This window comes from Pleurodeles waltl, chromosome 4_1 (genome assembly GCF_031143425.1).
Source record: "Pleurodeles waltl isolate 20211129_DDA chromosome 4_1, aPleWal1.hap1.20221129, whole genome shotgun sequence".
In the NCBI taxonomy this organism is placed as follows: Eukaryota; Metazoa; Chordata; class Amphibia; order Caudata; family Salamandridae; genus Pleurodeles; species Pleurodeles waltl.
The window spans coordinates 288,911,139-288,926,885 of NC_090442.1; the positions used below are offsets into that span (position 1 = coordinate 288,911,139).

The 15,747-nt window shown below is 44.4% G+C and overlaps 1 protein-coding gene across 1 annotated transcript in view; it reads right to left on the reverse strand.

Moving 5' to 3' along the window:
• Window positions 1-15,747, reverse strand: part of ZFC3H1 (zinc finger C3H1-type containing) — a 715,283-nt gene that overhangs the window by 693,995 nt on the left and 5,541 nt on the right. Inside the window, exon 2 of the mRNA XM_069228345.1 lies at window positions 14,463-15,077. Within this exon, the coding sequence (XP_069084446.1) occupies window positions 14,463-15,077 (615 nt within the window). The remainder of the gene's footprint in view (window positions 1-14,462; window positions 15,078-15,747) is intronic.

A 15,747-nucleotide genomic window follows, 5' to 3' on the forward strand; every position in this document is an offset into this window, starting at 1 on the left:
AGGGACAAGAAAGAAGCAGGAGTTTGAAAGGGGAAGAGTAGCAGCACAGTGCATTTGCATTGGCAAAGGAGGAGATTCAACAGGCTTTAGACTTATGGCCAGTACAGGAAGGAGACACTGAGTTACATGTAACTGTTCAGGGGCAGCTTACAAATTGGAGAATGTGACAAAAACGGGGAAGAAAGAGTGTGTTCATAGGTTTCTGGACCAAAATGTTACCAGATGCTGGAGCTCGATATACTCCCTTTGAGAAACAGTTACTCACGTGTTACTGGATACTAATTCTGAGACATGGGATTCTCATAACGCAATGGGTGATGAGTTCCCCTAAAACTCACTGGATAGGACATGCACAAGAAGCCAGTATAATCAAGTGGAAGTGGTACATACAGGCCAGGACCCGAGTGGGATCAGCAGCCCTACATGAACAGGTAGCACAGGCCCCCGTGCAGGATGATGAGGGTGCAGGAGTTATAAGAGATTTGAAAGTCACCAGTGAGGTGGGGTGAGCCATTTGAATCCTTGTCCCCTGAGGAAAGGAAGCACATATGGTTCACCAATGTGTCAGCCAAGTATGTGGGAGCCAAAAGACACTGGCATGCAGCGTCATATAACCAAGTCAACAAGAAGATGCTTTCCACTACAGGAGAAAGTAAGAGTTGTCAATATGTAGAATTGTATGCTGTACATCAGGCACTGAAACAAGAATTACCTTGGACCAGTCACATTTATACTGACTCTTGGTCTACCGCCAATGGTTTAGCCATCTGGCTTCCCATTGGCAAATACATTCTAAGGAGGTGTGGGGCAAAGAACTGTGGCAAGAAATTTGGGAAATGCTAGAGCAAAGTACCATTACTGTGTATCATGTAGATGTCCACTGTCCCAATGGCTCACTAGAATGATGGTTTAATTCTCTTCCAGATGATGAAGCCAAAATTTCAGAGGCAGAAGTGGCAACACAGGATTCTGACTTGGTGAGGATGGCTAAGTGGGTACACCAAAACTGTGGACACCTGAGAGAGAAGGACACTAACTGGTGGGCAGAGATTAGAGGGATGCACATTCCCCTAGATTTTGCCTTATTTGTCGACACACAACAGAGATCTGTCCCACAAACTGTCAGAAGTCAGTTGGGAAGAGGGACGTTTCCGGGGAAGATATGTCAGATTGACTACACTGGACCACTACTAAATAGTTGCGGGTGTCAGTACGCCTGCACAGTAGTGGACATTTATTCTGGCTACCTGATTGCATCCCTTGCAAACTGGCCACTCAGTTTAACACTCAAAAATCTGGATTGGTTAGTGCTGTATTGCTGAGTCCGGGCCACCGCTAAGGGAAAATAGATAACTCAAGGAAGGTGATATTCTTTGTGACGCCCAGCTCATGCCACCTCCAGGGCCATTGTCCTGCACACCACTCCCTTCTCTGTTTGGCCACTACCCATCGGTCACTCCATAGTCTATTAAAGTGAGCCAAAAAAAGAATTCCATATGGACAAGTTCTTTTTACTCCTGCCACCAGACTGTGATGTTTTTCCCATAGACCTGCTGCCAGCATGGTTAAGTGTCTTGCAAACACTCACTCAGCTGGTATGACCCTAGCCGTAAATTTCAGTTTGCCAATCAGGAGCATCAACTTGCAGAAAGCTGCCTTGTCTTTGCTGCACATTGTACTTATTTCCTCCCTTATCTCAATGACCTTGGCCTCTGGCAGCCTAGATGTGCCAGCTGCCAAGTCCAGCTCGATTCCCAGGACCTCTGGTTTTGTGGCTGGACCCAGTGTCTTGTCTGCCGTCAGTGGAACGCCCAACTCCTTCACTAGTTTCCAGAAGGTCCTCAGTGTGTCCCTGCACTTCTCTGCCCCCTACCCACCTTACGAACAGGTAACAGTCGAGTTACTTCAGCTTGCCTCCCTGCAGGTGCCGCCAGTGTAGGGCCCATTCCAGAGACATGCTTAAACGCTTCAAATATGAACAGGATATTGAGTATCCCAGCGGCACTGCATTGTCAAAATAAGTCACTCTGTTATATCAAAAGCCTAGCAGGTGAAAACTGTGTGTGGACTGAGAGGAGTCAGAAAGCAGACAGTGTCCACCTTGGCCACGAGGGATCCTCTACCTGTTGCCTTTATTGGATCTATGGCATCTTCCTGCATGGAATACCCCAGTGAGCAAACCTCCCATCGTGTACTGATGCTCCCTCTGGGAAGAAAAGGTGATGAATGTGTTTGAATTGCCCTTGGGGAAAGGAGGGGGTGGGGGCAGATAATGGACACTCTTTTCAGCCTAGGTCTTTCTTCTTCTTGATCTTCTGCTGCACCACCTCTGAGTGTTCTTGAGCAGGTTTCAAATTCCTCTCCTGTCCCCAGGAAACTATGCCCTGAAATAGACCTTTAAAACCTCTTACTAGCAAGTCAGCATCTTTTTTGTTTGTGTACTCATTGGCTAGCCTTACGGGTAGCTGTTTGTTAATGGGGGACCTGGATAGCCAAAATCTTTAGGATACAAAAAAGGGGCAAGCGTTTGCGGGGGGGGGGGGGGTGTTGGGGGAAATAGAACCAAAAAAAAAAAAAGAAAATGTACCCATACCTTGTGGTACGAAACCCAAAGTCTTCCTCTCTCCGCTAAAGTTTCTTTGTCTTCTTTTATTTGTCCATGGGATGCTTGTTCCACTGCACCAAAAGCTGGGTGATTACCTCCACAGGCCGAGCAGGCATACCTTCACTTGCAAGCTGACCCCCACAAACACTTGTCAGTCTTATTTCTAGCAAATTGCTGCTGGCCCTCTGCCCATAGGTGCTCTCCAGCTGGGGGCCTGTACAATGCCCTATTCTTGTCCTGCTTACTCTTAAAGGGGGTGGTCCAAGCGGGCTGCTCGCCCCGTCCCACCCGTGCATTGACCCCTTTCACCTCCTTCATCTTATGGATGTAACCAGAAACATCCTCCTCATTCCACTCCATTTCAGTGCGCCTGCATTTTTATTTTGAAAGCCTTTTCATATTCTAGCCAAGCATCACCCGTGAATTGCCTGTGCACCTCGTGTATTTTTGGACTCAGAGACAGAGGTATGCAGCGCGGAGAGGGAACTTCTCCATGATGACGCATGCCATTACCCTGAATGCATCTAACCACATCGGAACCTGTGCAGTAGAGGCCTCTGATACCAAATGCTTGTGATCTCGTCTCAGAGTTACAGCGACTGGAATCTTTTGATTTGTACTTGAAATGTTTTTTTAAATACAGTCCTCCAATGGTCTGCCAAAGACCTGAAGCCGCTTTCGGCCCCTTTGAAACCGTTGCTCTACCTTACATTACTCCCCCCAGGGCCGCCGTGCCCAAAACAAAATGGCTGAGCAAATCAGTCTGCAAAAAAGAGACTCCCAGCTGCTCTTCTCCCCGGGAATTCCGTGCACGCAGTCACTTTCTCATGTGAGCGATGGGGCAGCTGTGCACAAATACACCTGCTGCAGCACTCCCTACACCTGCTCCCTCTCGGAAATCCTTACGCGCAATGCATTCCCTTTAAGGGAGCTCGCCTTGTTCTTGTGGATGTTTCCAGACAGTTGCGTTACTCCTTGAAATGAAGCAGTGCTTTGCTGTACGTTCCTTTGGCCACGGCAGCGATGTAGGGGAGACTGTGTGCCACTGCGGGGTCTTCCTGCTAAGCTGACTTCCTCTTTCGGGCAAAGGTGCATCTCTGCTGAAATCAGTGGTCCTCTGCTCGAACAGTTTCACAGGCCGCGGTGGTGATCAACTAAAAGGAGAAAATGTGCTCTGAAAGCATGCTAGTAATGAAAGCGGGTGACCCTGCACTGTGCATTTGTGTCACCGGTGCCCACTAACCTGCTGAGGCGGTGTGATCCTGGAGTGTAGGAAAAAAGGTGCCAACAAAACGATGAGTTCTGTAGCAATCTCAATGTCTAGCAAACTATGGTCTTGAAGTCCTGAGCACTGCCCCTGCTTCTTGGATGCAAACCTGGCAGGGACAGTGGTCCTTATAACACACCCACTGCCCTTGTGACATGCATTGTCAAGTACCTTATTGGGGGTATTGGGGGGAGGGAAGGGGTTCAAAACTTTCCCCGAGACCTCACTGGTCTCGCCCTTTTTGCGGCAACCATGGTGCGCTTTCTAACTTTGTGGGGGAGGGGTGGAGTACTCCCCCACTTTTGATGGGGGGACCAGGGCAGCCCAAAACCGATCAAACCAGTCCTTACTGGTCACCGGCTGCCGTTATGGTACCAGCCCTTGAGTTCCCCTTCGCAGGCAGCAGCCTCTGAAATTTCACAACGATAGACTAAAGACAGCTTCCTAGGTGTGTAAGCGCTGACCAGTGTCTAGCACCTGGGGAGACAGGCTCCCCCACTGCAAATTCAGCATTTCCTTCTTGGCTGTCAGCATGGGCAATGAGAAAGCAGACAAGACTTTGGAATATTATAAAAGAATTAACTATGGTGTCCCCAGGTAGGAGATGACTCAGCTCAGGACTCTGGGGGCCATCACGATCAGGAACACAAAACTGAACACTTGACTTCTGATATCATGGCTGCTATAAAGGATCTTGTACAGAGCTTGAGGAGAAAATAGCCATTTGCACTCAAAGTTGATCTTTTAAGGGCGACCTGCAGAAAAATTGCAGACCACAGGACGGAAACTGAAGAACGGGTCATAATGCTGCGACAAGAAATTAAGCTGTTAAAAACCACGACTACTTCCCAAGCTGTCGGAATGGAGGAACAAATCGAAGACAGTAAGGGGCGCTTAAGGTGCAAAAACCTGAAATTAGATTCCCCAAGCAGGAGCTGAGCTGTTCCTTGAGGAGTAGATAATGGAAACCTTTCAACCCCTTGAAGCTCTCAAAATCCTTTACGATATAACAGGGGTTTCCAAACTTTTCTGTAATAAGAGCTCCTTATGTTCAATGAAAATCAGGCTGAGCTGCTATTACTAGTGTTGTATAGCCAAAGTTTTGTTAGTTGCCACTCCCTGCAAGACCGCAAGCTTTGATTACCTCAGTGAATCAGGCAGGGTTGCTAGTAATAATGGAAGAAATGTTTTATCAACTTGCAATGTAGATGTATTTTGGGAAATGTAACCTTTTTTCTCCCAAAGTCTTATGAGCTCTCAAAGTAGACACAATTTCATCTTGAATGCACAATTTTCAACTTGTGTATATATGTTAATTAATCCAAGCAGTTGCCTCCAATTGAATAAGCTGGGCTGCACATAGGTAGCTGGAGTGCTAAAGGTACCTCACAAGCTACTTGCTTGAGATGCCTGCGACATAACATGCTTATACATCACTGGCGGCACTGCATCTTAATTGAGCGACTTTTTAAATCCTAGAGACCGCACTGGCATATTGCGGCATGCTTATCAGGGCCACTGCAAAAGAAGAACACTTCTATTCATTTTTCAAGGCTATACTAAGAGACTCCAGGATAGACTTAAAACCTTCCTGGCAACAAAAAAGGAAGTTGAGGGACTTGAACTAGCAGTATAGTGAACACTGCGTACTTTTCCTACCACACCGGAGGACACGTGTGGATGAATGGCTGGAGAAGGTGGCTGGTGTGGGCAAGAAAAACAGTGGGGTGAATCCTTGGAATAGATGGGTCTCCCCACTAGGAGAAAGACAGTCGTAGAAACAGGGCATCCAGAGGACACTGGGATACCTGTGACACCAGTAGGATGAGGAGCAGAACAACTATTTGCAGGAAGGACTGGGGAACTCGCTGAGATGACTTGTGTCTGCAACAAGACATCCATATGGAGAAGAACCTTAAAAGTCATCCAACTGGGTGGTGTGCCTACGCGCAGCAGAAAAAAGGGGTGTGGGTGCTGGGGTACTTTGCACCGGGTAAAGTCTGACCAAGGCAAATTAACAGCTGTATACATAGATGTGCAGGTGGATGATGTGTTTTCTAAACAACTGACAGTTACTGTTGAATCAAATAAGCAGCAAAGTGAATCTTCATTTACTGAGACCATGGAAATGCCTGTGGGGTGGAGAGACTACAGCCTAACACAAATGCTTGATAGGCTAGATTGGCATTTTCATATGAAGCAATGGGTGGTGTGTGAGAAATTACAGCAGCTCATGCGAGGAGTGCTGAAAGACTTACATCCACATGAGTCCACTCACTGCATGCACAGTGGGGTGAAACTTAAGTTCAGAGTGAAGTCCTCCACAGTTCTATCAGCAAGTTTCATACACTGTGTATTTACTTGTGGTGTTTTTTAATGCGGAGTAGGGGGTTAACACAAATTTACCCAAGGACTCTGTACGATGCTCTGGGGTGGGTTTAGGGAACTGCGATGATGCAACGATGTATCATGTCCAAGTTCAGGGCAAGTCTTAACTAACAACTGGAAGAGTACCCACTTATGCAGGTTGAATGTGATGGAAAAATCATGGATATGCGAGTGGAGGAGACACTTCTTTGACTGTGGTAAACCTAAGGCTACGTGATATGCGAGGTATTTACACAATTCAGACTTGGACTGTCCGTACCCAATTTTACAAAACGCCAGGACATATTCATACCTTAGACGGTATGGTGTAGGACTAACCCTTTTACAGGAAATGCACATATCTGTGGCGAGGACAAAGCCAAGATCCATTAAAAATGAAGGGGCAGCTATACAGGTCAACGTACTCAAAATATGCTTGAGGGGTAGTGATCTGGGTGACAACTTAAGTCCTGTTTGAGACTAATTAAATTGTAGCAGATATGGAACGAATATTTTCTGCTAATGGGTATGCTGGACTTGCATTTTATATGTTTGGTTAATGTGAATGCCCTAAATGTAGACAATGGAAAATACTTTGGAAGGCTACTGAAGGGTAAGCCCATTCTTTCAAGTGGAAATTGAATGGACTGGGGAATTGAACTGCATACTGACTGGCGGGTTTCTACACTCACCCCCCACAAGAGGGGACTAACTAAATTATGATAAACTCTTGGGGAGGTGGAGGGGATAGCTTGATACGTGGAGGGTAAAGCATCTGACTTACATGTGTTTGTGCTAGACACGGCCACACAGAGTAGCCTAGGCTACTTCCTGGTGCAATCTTACCATAATCACAATTTTGATGGCATAACATATTTGGCCAGGTATCTATTAGACCATTCACACTTGACTGCCACTTATGTTGTTAGTAGAGGTATACCCACAGCCCTGCTGCAGAGCTTGAATTCTAACACCCTAGGTGACGTGATCTTATCACAATGCATATATATGATATTTCTTAATTAACTCAAACAGAACTGACAGATGATCAGTAGAGGATTAAAGGTGGGGATGCAAGGGGAATGCATGGCTGTTAGAAATGGAGTCTCTAGTTGGCAGTCGGTTTGCACCCTGTCCAAGTAGGGACCCTGACTCAAGTCAGGATAATGGAGATACAGGCTCAGATAACCCATGCTCACCTCTCTTGGTAGCTTGGCACAAGCAGTCAGGCTTATCTCAGAAGCAATGTGTAAAGCATTTGCACATAACCCACAGTAATACAGAGAAAACACTACAAAAAGGACACCACACCAGTTTTAGAAAAATACCCAATATGTATCTTTGTAAAAAGACCAAAATTAGAAAAATCCAACATACAGTGCTAAAGATATTAATTTTGTAAGACTTAACTTAAAAATACAGTTCCTTAAAGTCGATAGCTCCACCTGGGGTTATCATAGCATTGTGACCAACAAAAACAACAGTTCAGGCCAACCGTGGCATTGCAGGCCAGCCACGGTGTCGGGGAGACCCGTAAACAGTATCTTTGTAATTGCAGGGCGCCGTGATCCTCACGGAGAGCGGCATCGCAGTGTCGGACGCGGAGTCGACGTGGGAGTCGTCCGGCCCGTGAAGACACATGTTGCGGATCGAACTCCGGGCTGATGAAGTCAGGTACGCTGGCGTGGATGACATCGGGCTGCGGTGCGAAGCGGGACGGTGCAACGAGTGGTGTCCACAGACCACGGTGCAGGCGGGGATGCCTGATGACTACACTGGAGTAGATGGTACTGGTGTCAGTGGACCGGGGCTGCAGTGCGGGAAGGGGCGATGCTTTATGTACCTCACGAGTGGTGTCCACAGGCCACGGTGAAGGCAGCGGTGCCGGGTCAGCAGGAGCATCATCGCCGGGGAGGCACGGGCTGCAGTGTGAGCAGGTGATGCCGGAGTGCAGGGCCCAAGGGTCGCGGTGCGAGCAGCGGCTTGGTGAAGTCGTCTGATGATGGCAACGGTGAGACCAGGGTCACGGTGCCAAGCAGGGCAGTGCTGTGGCGGTAGGTCACAGTGCAGGCCAGTGTCTTCGTTGACGGCGTTGTGGTGTTTTTTCCTCTTAATCAGCACAAAACATGCAGTGCCCAGTACTGCAGGTGAAGGAAAATGGAGTATTTGGTGTCTCCGAGATCCAACAGGAGGCAAGCTCTACTACAAGCCCTTAGAGAAATTTCTCAAGCATGATACACAGCAAGGTTCACCCTTTGCACTCCTTTCAGGCAGAAGCAGCAACTGCAGGCCAATCCAGCAAAGCAACAGAGCAAAGGAAAAGTACTCCTTCTCCAGCTCTTCTCCTTGGCAGAGGATCTTCTTGATTTCTGAAAGATTCTAGAAGTCTGGGGTTTTGGGTCTACTACTTATACCCCTTTCTGCCTTTGAAGTTGGCAAAGTCTCACATGTCTGCAAGATCCTTCCTTGTCCAGGCCAGGCCCCAGACACACACTAGGGGGTTGGAGACTGCATTGTGAGGGCAGGCACAACCCTTTCAGGTTTGAGTGACCACTGCAGCCCTCCCTCTCAGCACAGATGGATCATCAGGATATGCAGACTACACCCCAGCTACCTTTGTGTCACTGTCTAGAGGAGAGGTGTAAAACAGCTCAGCTGTCAAACTGACCAAGACAGGGAATCCACAAACAGGCAGAATCACAGAATGGTTTAAACATGAAAATGCCTACTTTCTAAAAGTGGATTTTCAAACTCATAAGCCAAAAACAAACTTCACTAAAAGATGTATTTTTTAATTTGTGAGTTCAGAGACCCTAAACTCAATATTTCTATCAACCCTCAAAGGGAATCTGTGCTTTAAAGTTATTTAAAGGCAGCCCCCATTTTAACCTATGAGGGAGATAGGCCTTGAAACAGTGAAAACCGAATTTGGCAGCATTTCACTGTAGGCACATATAAAACACACCAGTACCTGTCCTACCTTTTAAATACACTGCACCCTGCCCAGGGGGCTACACAGGGCCTACCTTAGGGGTGCTTTACATGTAGTAAAAGGGAAGGTTTAGGCCTGCCAAGTGGGTATAATTGCCAAGTCGAATTGGCAGCTTAAAACTGCACACACAGACAGCGCAGTGGCAACTCACAGCCACGTTTACAGGGCTACTAATGTGGGTGGCACAACCAGTGCTGCAGGCCCACTAGTAGCATTTGATTTACAGAACCTTGGCACCTCTAGTGCACTTTATTAGGGACTTACCAGTAAATCAAATATGCCAATCATGGATAAACCAATCACCAATACAATTTACATAGGGAGCACTTACACTTTAGCACTGAGCAGCAGTGGTAAAGTGCGCAGAGACAATAAACCAGCAAAAACAGAGTCCAGTATACCATAAAACAAGAGGTCAGAAGGCAAAAAGATAGGGGAGACATGCCAAAAAGATGCCAGGTCTAACAAGGGCCTAAACATATTTAGTTAAAAAGGAGCTGGAACAATCACTGCATATGCAGACAAAATGGCTGAATAAGGTGGGAGTAGATATGCCTCTTAACCCAGAGAAACTCACAATGGGCAGCTCTCAAGAAAACACTCCAACAAAGCAGACTTGAAAGATTCACCATCGGGACACATCGACAAACACTGTATAGGGAAGGGGATAAATCTGTAGGTTGCTGGCATGGTTCCTTAAGAAACAGACTCCCCATATCCCATACTGAGAATCCAAGATAGTCACGTTTGGGAGATAGTCATACAAGAGGGCATCAATGGTTTATTTTTCCAGCATATGTTAGATTTATAAATGCGACATCAGATAGTTGACTGCACAAAGATTATATTCTACAATACACACTTACCACTCTGGTGGTTATCTCCTGACCAGAGGGAAACTCTTACTGCTCCCATGACAGTTTACCATTTACCAACAGAACATGGGGGTATAAGCAGACAGGCTCTTGGAGGTATACAATTAAGCCTAAGAGGTTGGTACACTGCAGAAATCCATGAGGGATGCTCGAATCATATTTATCCCTAAACTGGACAGGGATCCCACAATGGTGTCATATTGTTCTTTATCACATATTGTTTGTTAGCAAACAGACGTATTGAAGCTGTCTCTGACCTTGTACATGAGGATCACTGTGGATTTATGCTACATAGAAATACTCTATGCAACGGAAGTAGGGTGACACGTCCCTCCTATGGTGGGCACGTCAGACAAACAATACACGCTGGCACTGATAGACACTGAACTGTTTTTGGATTTGGTCTAGTTGGCCTATGGGTAGTAGGTTCTGAGAGCAATGGGTCTTAGAGTGGAATACATTAAATTGGTGTAGTTGTTAAACACCAGACCAGTGGCCAGGGTTTGAACTGGCTGTATCCCTTCAGAGCAGTTCGTAATGGAATATGGGATGAGGCAGAGCTGCCCTGTCGCTTCTTCTATTTGCATTGGTAATACAGACATTGGCCTGCAGATTACGGGAAGTGCTTAGACTCTGGGGAATGCAAGTAGGGGACTACAAGAGATGTAATGTTTCAATATGCTGATGACACTTTAGTATATCTTAGGCACCCAAAATTATTAATCTCCTATCCTGTTACACATGTTAGCTGAATACAGTGAAGTATCAGGAATATATATTAACTGCACCATTTCTAAATTATTTCTGAAGACGGGCCTTCTGGAGTTCGCTGGCAGCACACTGCAGTAGGGGCGGATGTCTAGTCGTTTTTTGTCCTAATTGACAGGCGCAGGATTGGTCTATCAGACAATCAACGTCTGTAGGTCAGCCATTTCGGAGGGCCATGCACCCTTAAAAGACATTCCAGCAGAAGATGATAAAAACTACACAGTGCCGTAATGGCAACTCTTCCTTAACAGTTTGGAGAAGGATAAGAGGTCACCCAGAGCAACTGCTTTTAAGGAGCAAGTGCCCTCACCCACCCTTAGGTGGCACGCATCATCATTGGACCTGCCCCTTGTCAGACCTGGTCTGCAATGCCAGATGGGCCCCACAAGAGGGCGCTCTGCCGGAGATCTTTTGTTGAAAGGTGCCAGGAAGTACCGGAGGTGCTAAGTGTATCCTGGTATGTGTTCGCTGAAAGACAGGAAGGAGTGGGAGTTAAAATTGACTAAGTACCAGTGCTGTAATTTCACTCTGGGCGATGCCACCTATGTCAAAACTAAAAAGAATTGCCAGAAGTAATGGCCTGGTATTCCCCAAATTTGAGTCTGTATGTGAAATATTCTACACTACAGAACTGTGGTTGTATAAATCTGTGTGTGAGATTACCTACACTACAGAGATGTGGTCAAAGCAGCAGGAGAACATCCTCGTGTCAGTAGCCTCTTCAAAGGGATTAGATTGTCTATTCCTCCGGAGCCTAGAAATTCCACTCTATGGGATGGCAAGGCAGTTCTTCAACTGTTACAGTCATAGCATGATCATTAATTACTATTTAGGTCAGAATTAACAGGTAAGTTCGAGATTTTGCTACATCTAATTTCATGAACAAGAGTTTCTGATATCATAGCTCGCATTTTCACCCCAGAAGGGGTATATTTCACTATTTCCAGGAAAACCAAATCCAAAACAGGATAGTGCATCACCCAGCTTTTCCTCATCACCAGAAACTGTGTGTAGTTAGATGAGTTAAGGCATTCAAGCAATGGAGAAGCTTTGCCCTTCATGGACAGCCCAGTTACTCATAGCCCTGAAGAAATCATTTAAACTGGTTTTATTTTCTACCATCGCACAGAGGGTGAAATTGGTTTTGCAAGAGGCATGCATTTACACCTATGTTCGGGGCTCACTCAACCAGAGGCACTGTGGTGTTTAAGGCCTTTTCTCGAAGGAGATAGGGGGCTCTTGAAGGACATGCTTATGGCAACAGATTGGTCAGCAGACTCAGTGTTTAAGACATTTTACTTCAGGCCAGCGGTGGGAATGGCCTCATGTGATCAGCCAGCTTCAAACTTGTATACCTCGAGCCTCCGGTCCTGACAATAATGTAGAGTTTTTTTTAGCTATTCTGAAGGAAAGTTTCAATTATATTAACGATACAGGCGTGAGGATTATCCCACCCAGTTATTCTGGATCAGAATTCCCTCCCTTGACTGGAGAAGGAGGATCACATTGATAAGAATACTGAATTTTACTTTACGATTGTATTGACAATGTTGTTATTCATATTGTTTTAATTTGAGGGTAAATGAAGAGGCAATAATAAATGTGCTAAATAGCATAATGTACACATGGCTTACACTGTTTCTTCCTATGATCAGAACAAAATCAAGACAATCCAGTTGTGTGAGAATACATAACCGAACAAAATAAAAAAAAAGTGATTTTCATGGTGAATGACTATGAAGGACTGTTCTCTATTGTTAGACAATGTTGAACTCTGAGGCTCATGGAATATGTAGTCTTGTAAAATTGGTATACTTGTTTTTCTGTTGGCTGCCGAGTTAAATAAAATGAAAGAAATGTATAATCCTTGCCTCCACATCCTTAATTGAATGACGCTTTCCTTCACGATAGACAGGAAATATTACTTACACTTTGAAACACCTAATCGGGTTTCAGGGCTCACCACACCATAGAAACAGCATGCTAATAGTGAAGACTGACACTTTTGTAAAGATTAAAGATGATAATGCATGCTTACTAGGTCTTCCAGTCTTGTGTGCATCTTTTGATACTGTTGACCCAGTGACTAATGGCTCACATAACCTTGAATGCTCACAGGTTACTAAAATCAAGGATATCCTCATGCTTTGTGACACACATTTTGGCACTCTTCCTCTTCACGTTTCTACACCCTAAACATTGCATTGCCCCAAAACGTAGCAGACATTCAAATCCACAACAGAACCCAAAGAAACCACAATGCACATCAAATAATGACTAAGCACTATTCAAGAGTATCGCACTGAAAAACTAAGCCCAACAAAACCCTTATACCTGTTTAGAAACCCCCTCCAAAAAAATAGAAATTAATTGAAAGCTAACAAAGTCCATCTTACTCCCAAAATTCTCTCATACACTTAACTCTAGGACCGGTCTACCAAGCAAAACAGTGACACCCAAATAAAATCAATGACAAGATGTGCCTACTGTTAAGGACTCGTAATCTAATCCGTCACAACTTGAATCCCAAGAAAATACATTACACAAATTGTGCAGGCACAAGACAATTTACACATGGGAATCTACTACTTAGGCGTTTCTAAGCAAGATGCCCCACCTCCAAAGCAGGGCTCTATCCTGCCACCAGGTTGACCTCAAAGAAGAACGATGACAAAAATACACTTAATGGCTGTCATTAGCCGCAATATTATTTTAATGAGGGTAAGAATTACCTTTAAGACCATAAAACTGAACATTCCTTAATAACTATCAAACAGACGATGTGGCAGGAAGACAAAAATACATGTGTCCAGATCTGGTACACCATCTACAAACTCCTTGTTTCTGAAAAAGTTTTACTTTATACCATTCATTTTCTGGCAACACACCCAAAATATGGACTGACAAACGTACAGAGTCAAGTTTACCAAGTCCTTCCTGATCTTAAAGCATAAAAAAGCCACACCCAATGCATGTTGTCCAAAAACATGAATAATAAATATTCTTTTAAAAAAAAAAAAACTTTACCTGAATTATCTCATTGTAACATTATGCAAAACGTGATCCTGGTGAAACACTGATACCTTTCATTTAGTTTCTTGAATTGCCAATGCAATTTACACCACCTGACACCATTATACGTTTGATGCATCTGTATAACATTGCTTCTCTTATGCTCAAATTAGGTAAACAGAGTACCCTTTTTATGCATACACAAAAAACTTCATATGTGCAATGTCTGCAGAAACGTTATTTTGCTCTTTCCGTATTTCATAATTAATATGTGTATGATATTCTTTGCTGGATACACTGTTCCTCAGAACATTTCCATCGTAAAGCACTTTGAAACCCTCTGGGATGGAGTACATGCTACAGAAAACAAATGTATAAACAAATAACTGCCATTCATAACTGGTGAGATCTATCTATAGTGGAAAAGAAAAGCGTGAATCCAAAGCGAATATGGTATGGTGGAGCAATGAAAGATTTCAAACAAAAAAAATATTTCTAGAAGTAACATGGCTACCACCAACCTTTGACATCAAATAGCAGTATGTAATTAACAGGAAATATGTAAGCTGCTATTACCTGGACTGGGTTCTTCAGATTCATCTTTGACCACCAGTAGCTCTTTGCCATCTTCAACTAGTTCAAGTTCCTTCGGATAATCAAGAACATTCAGGTCCGTTTCAAGTTTATTCTGATCTACTGGAAAAGCCAGTTTCTGCCTCAGAGGTTTAATTTCAAAAGCCTGAAAGGCTTTCAATTCTTTTTGCATTGGGGAAGTCTCTTTATTGCCAGCTGACTCGTCTTTAGTAAGATCTATTATGTCTTGATTAATAGGTTTACTCAAGTCTGCCTGTTTGCTCACAATTTTAACCACCTTCACGTCCTTATTAACATGTTTAATACCCTTCTGAATGTGCTTAATGATTTTTACATCCCTATCAATGTCTTTAGCAATACTGTTATTTTCAGTGACAGGTGGGTCTCTGGGTTCAGCAGTCTTAGAACTATCATACTGTACGTTTTCTTCTCTGGTACAAAGTGCCAGTTTTTCATCCTTCTTAATATATTCAAGTTCAAGCTTAATTTGTTTATATTTTATAAGCAGATCTTCAAAACTTTCATCTCCAGATCCCTCAGTCTTCGTGGAGGAAGAGTAACCTGCTTTTCGTGTCGGGGAACGCCCAAAGTTTTTAACTGATAAGCATGTTAAGAAATACACGTATCAAGGGTAAATTAGAAATCTATAAATATGTATGCATAAACATTAACTCAAGTTTGGGGCAATAAAAATAGAGACTTTCCAGCAAGCGTATTGCAGATTTGAGACTTAAGTGCCTCTGTGCTTGTGCCGCAACAGCATCTTAGAGTCCACTCTCACTCCCCTGAAAAGCATCTTTCATGCGATAACAGCTTATCAAGAAGTTGAAAAATTCCGACCTCATAACTCTACCTTTAAAAGAGCTACACTAGCTACCACTGCAAGCCCGAATCAACGTCAAGGTCAGTTCTATCACTTAAAAGGCTCTCTAAACCAAGACATCTGGTTACCTACCTAAAAAATAAATTTAAAAAAATACAAAAAAACACACACACACCACAATAATAATAAAAAATAGCTGAAGTTTGCGCCACGGGAGTTCCAGCATCGCCATATTATAGACAATGGAGGAAGAAGAAGAAAACTCATCTTTTAACGAAACACTACCTCAGGCTGGCTTCTCACCCGCTCCACTACCCGCATCGCCTCTCTCTGTCCCACCCTATACATCCAAATTGGGGTTTGATCACTGTGCAGCGCTCCACTGACAGCCAGCTAGGTTAGTGATTTAGAAATACAAAAGCATGCACACAAGATTTCATGTGA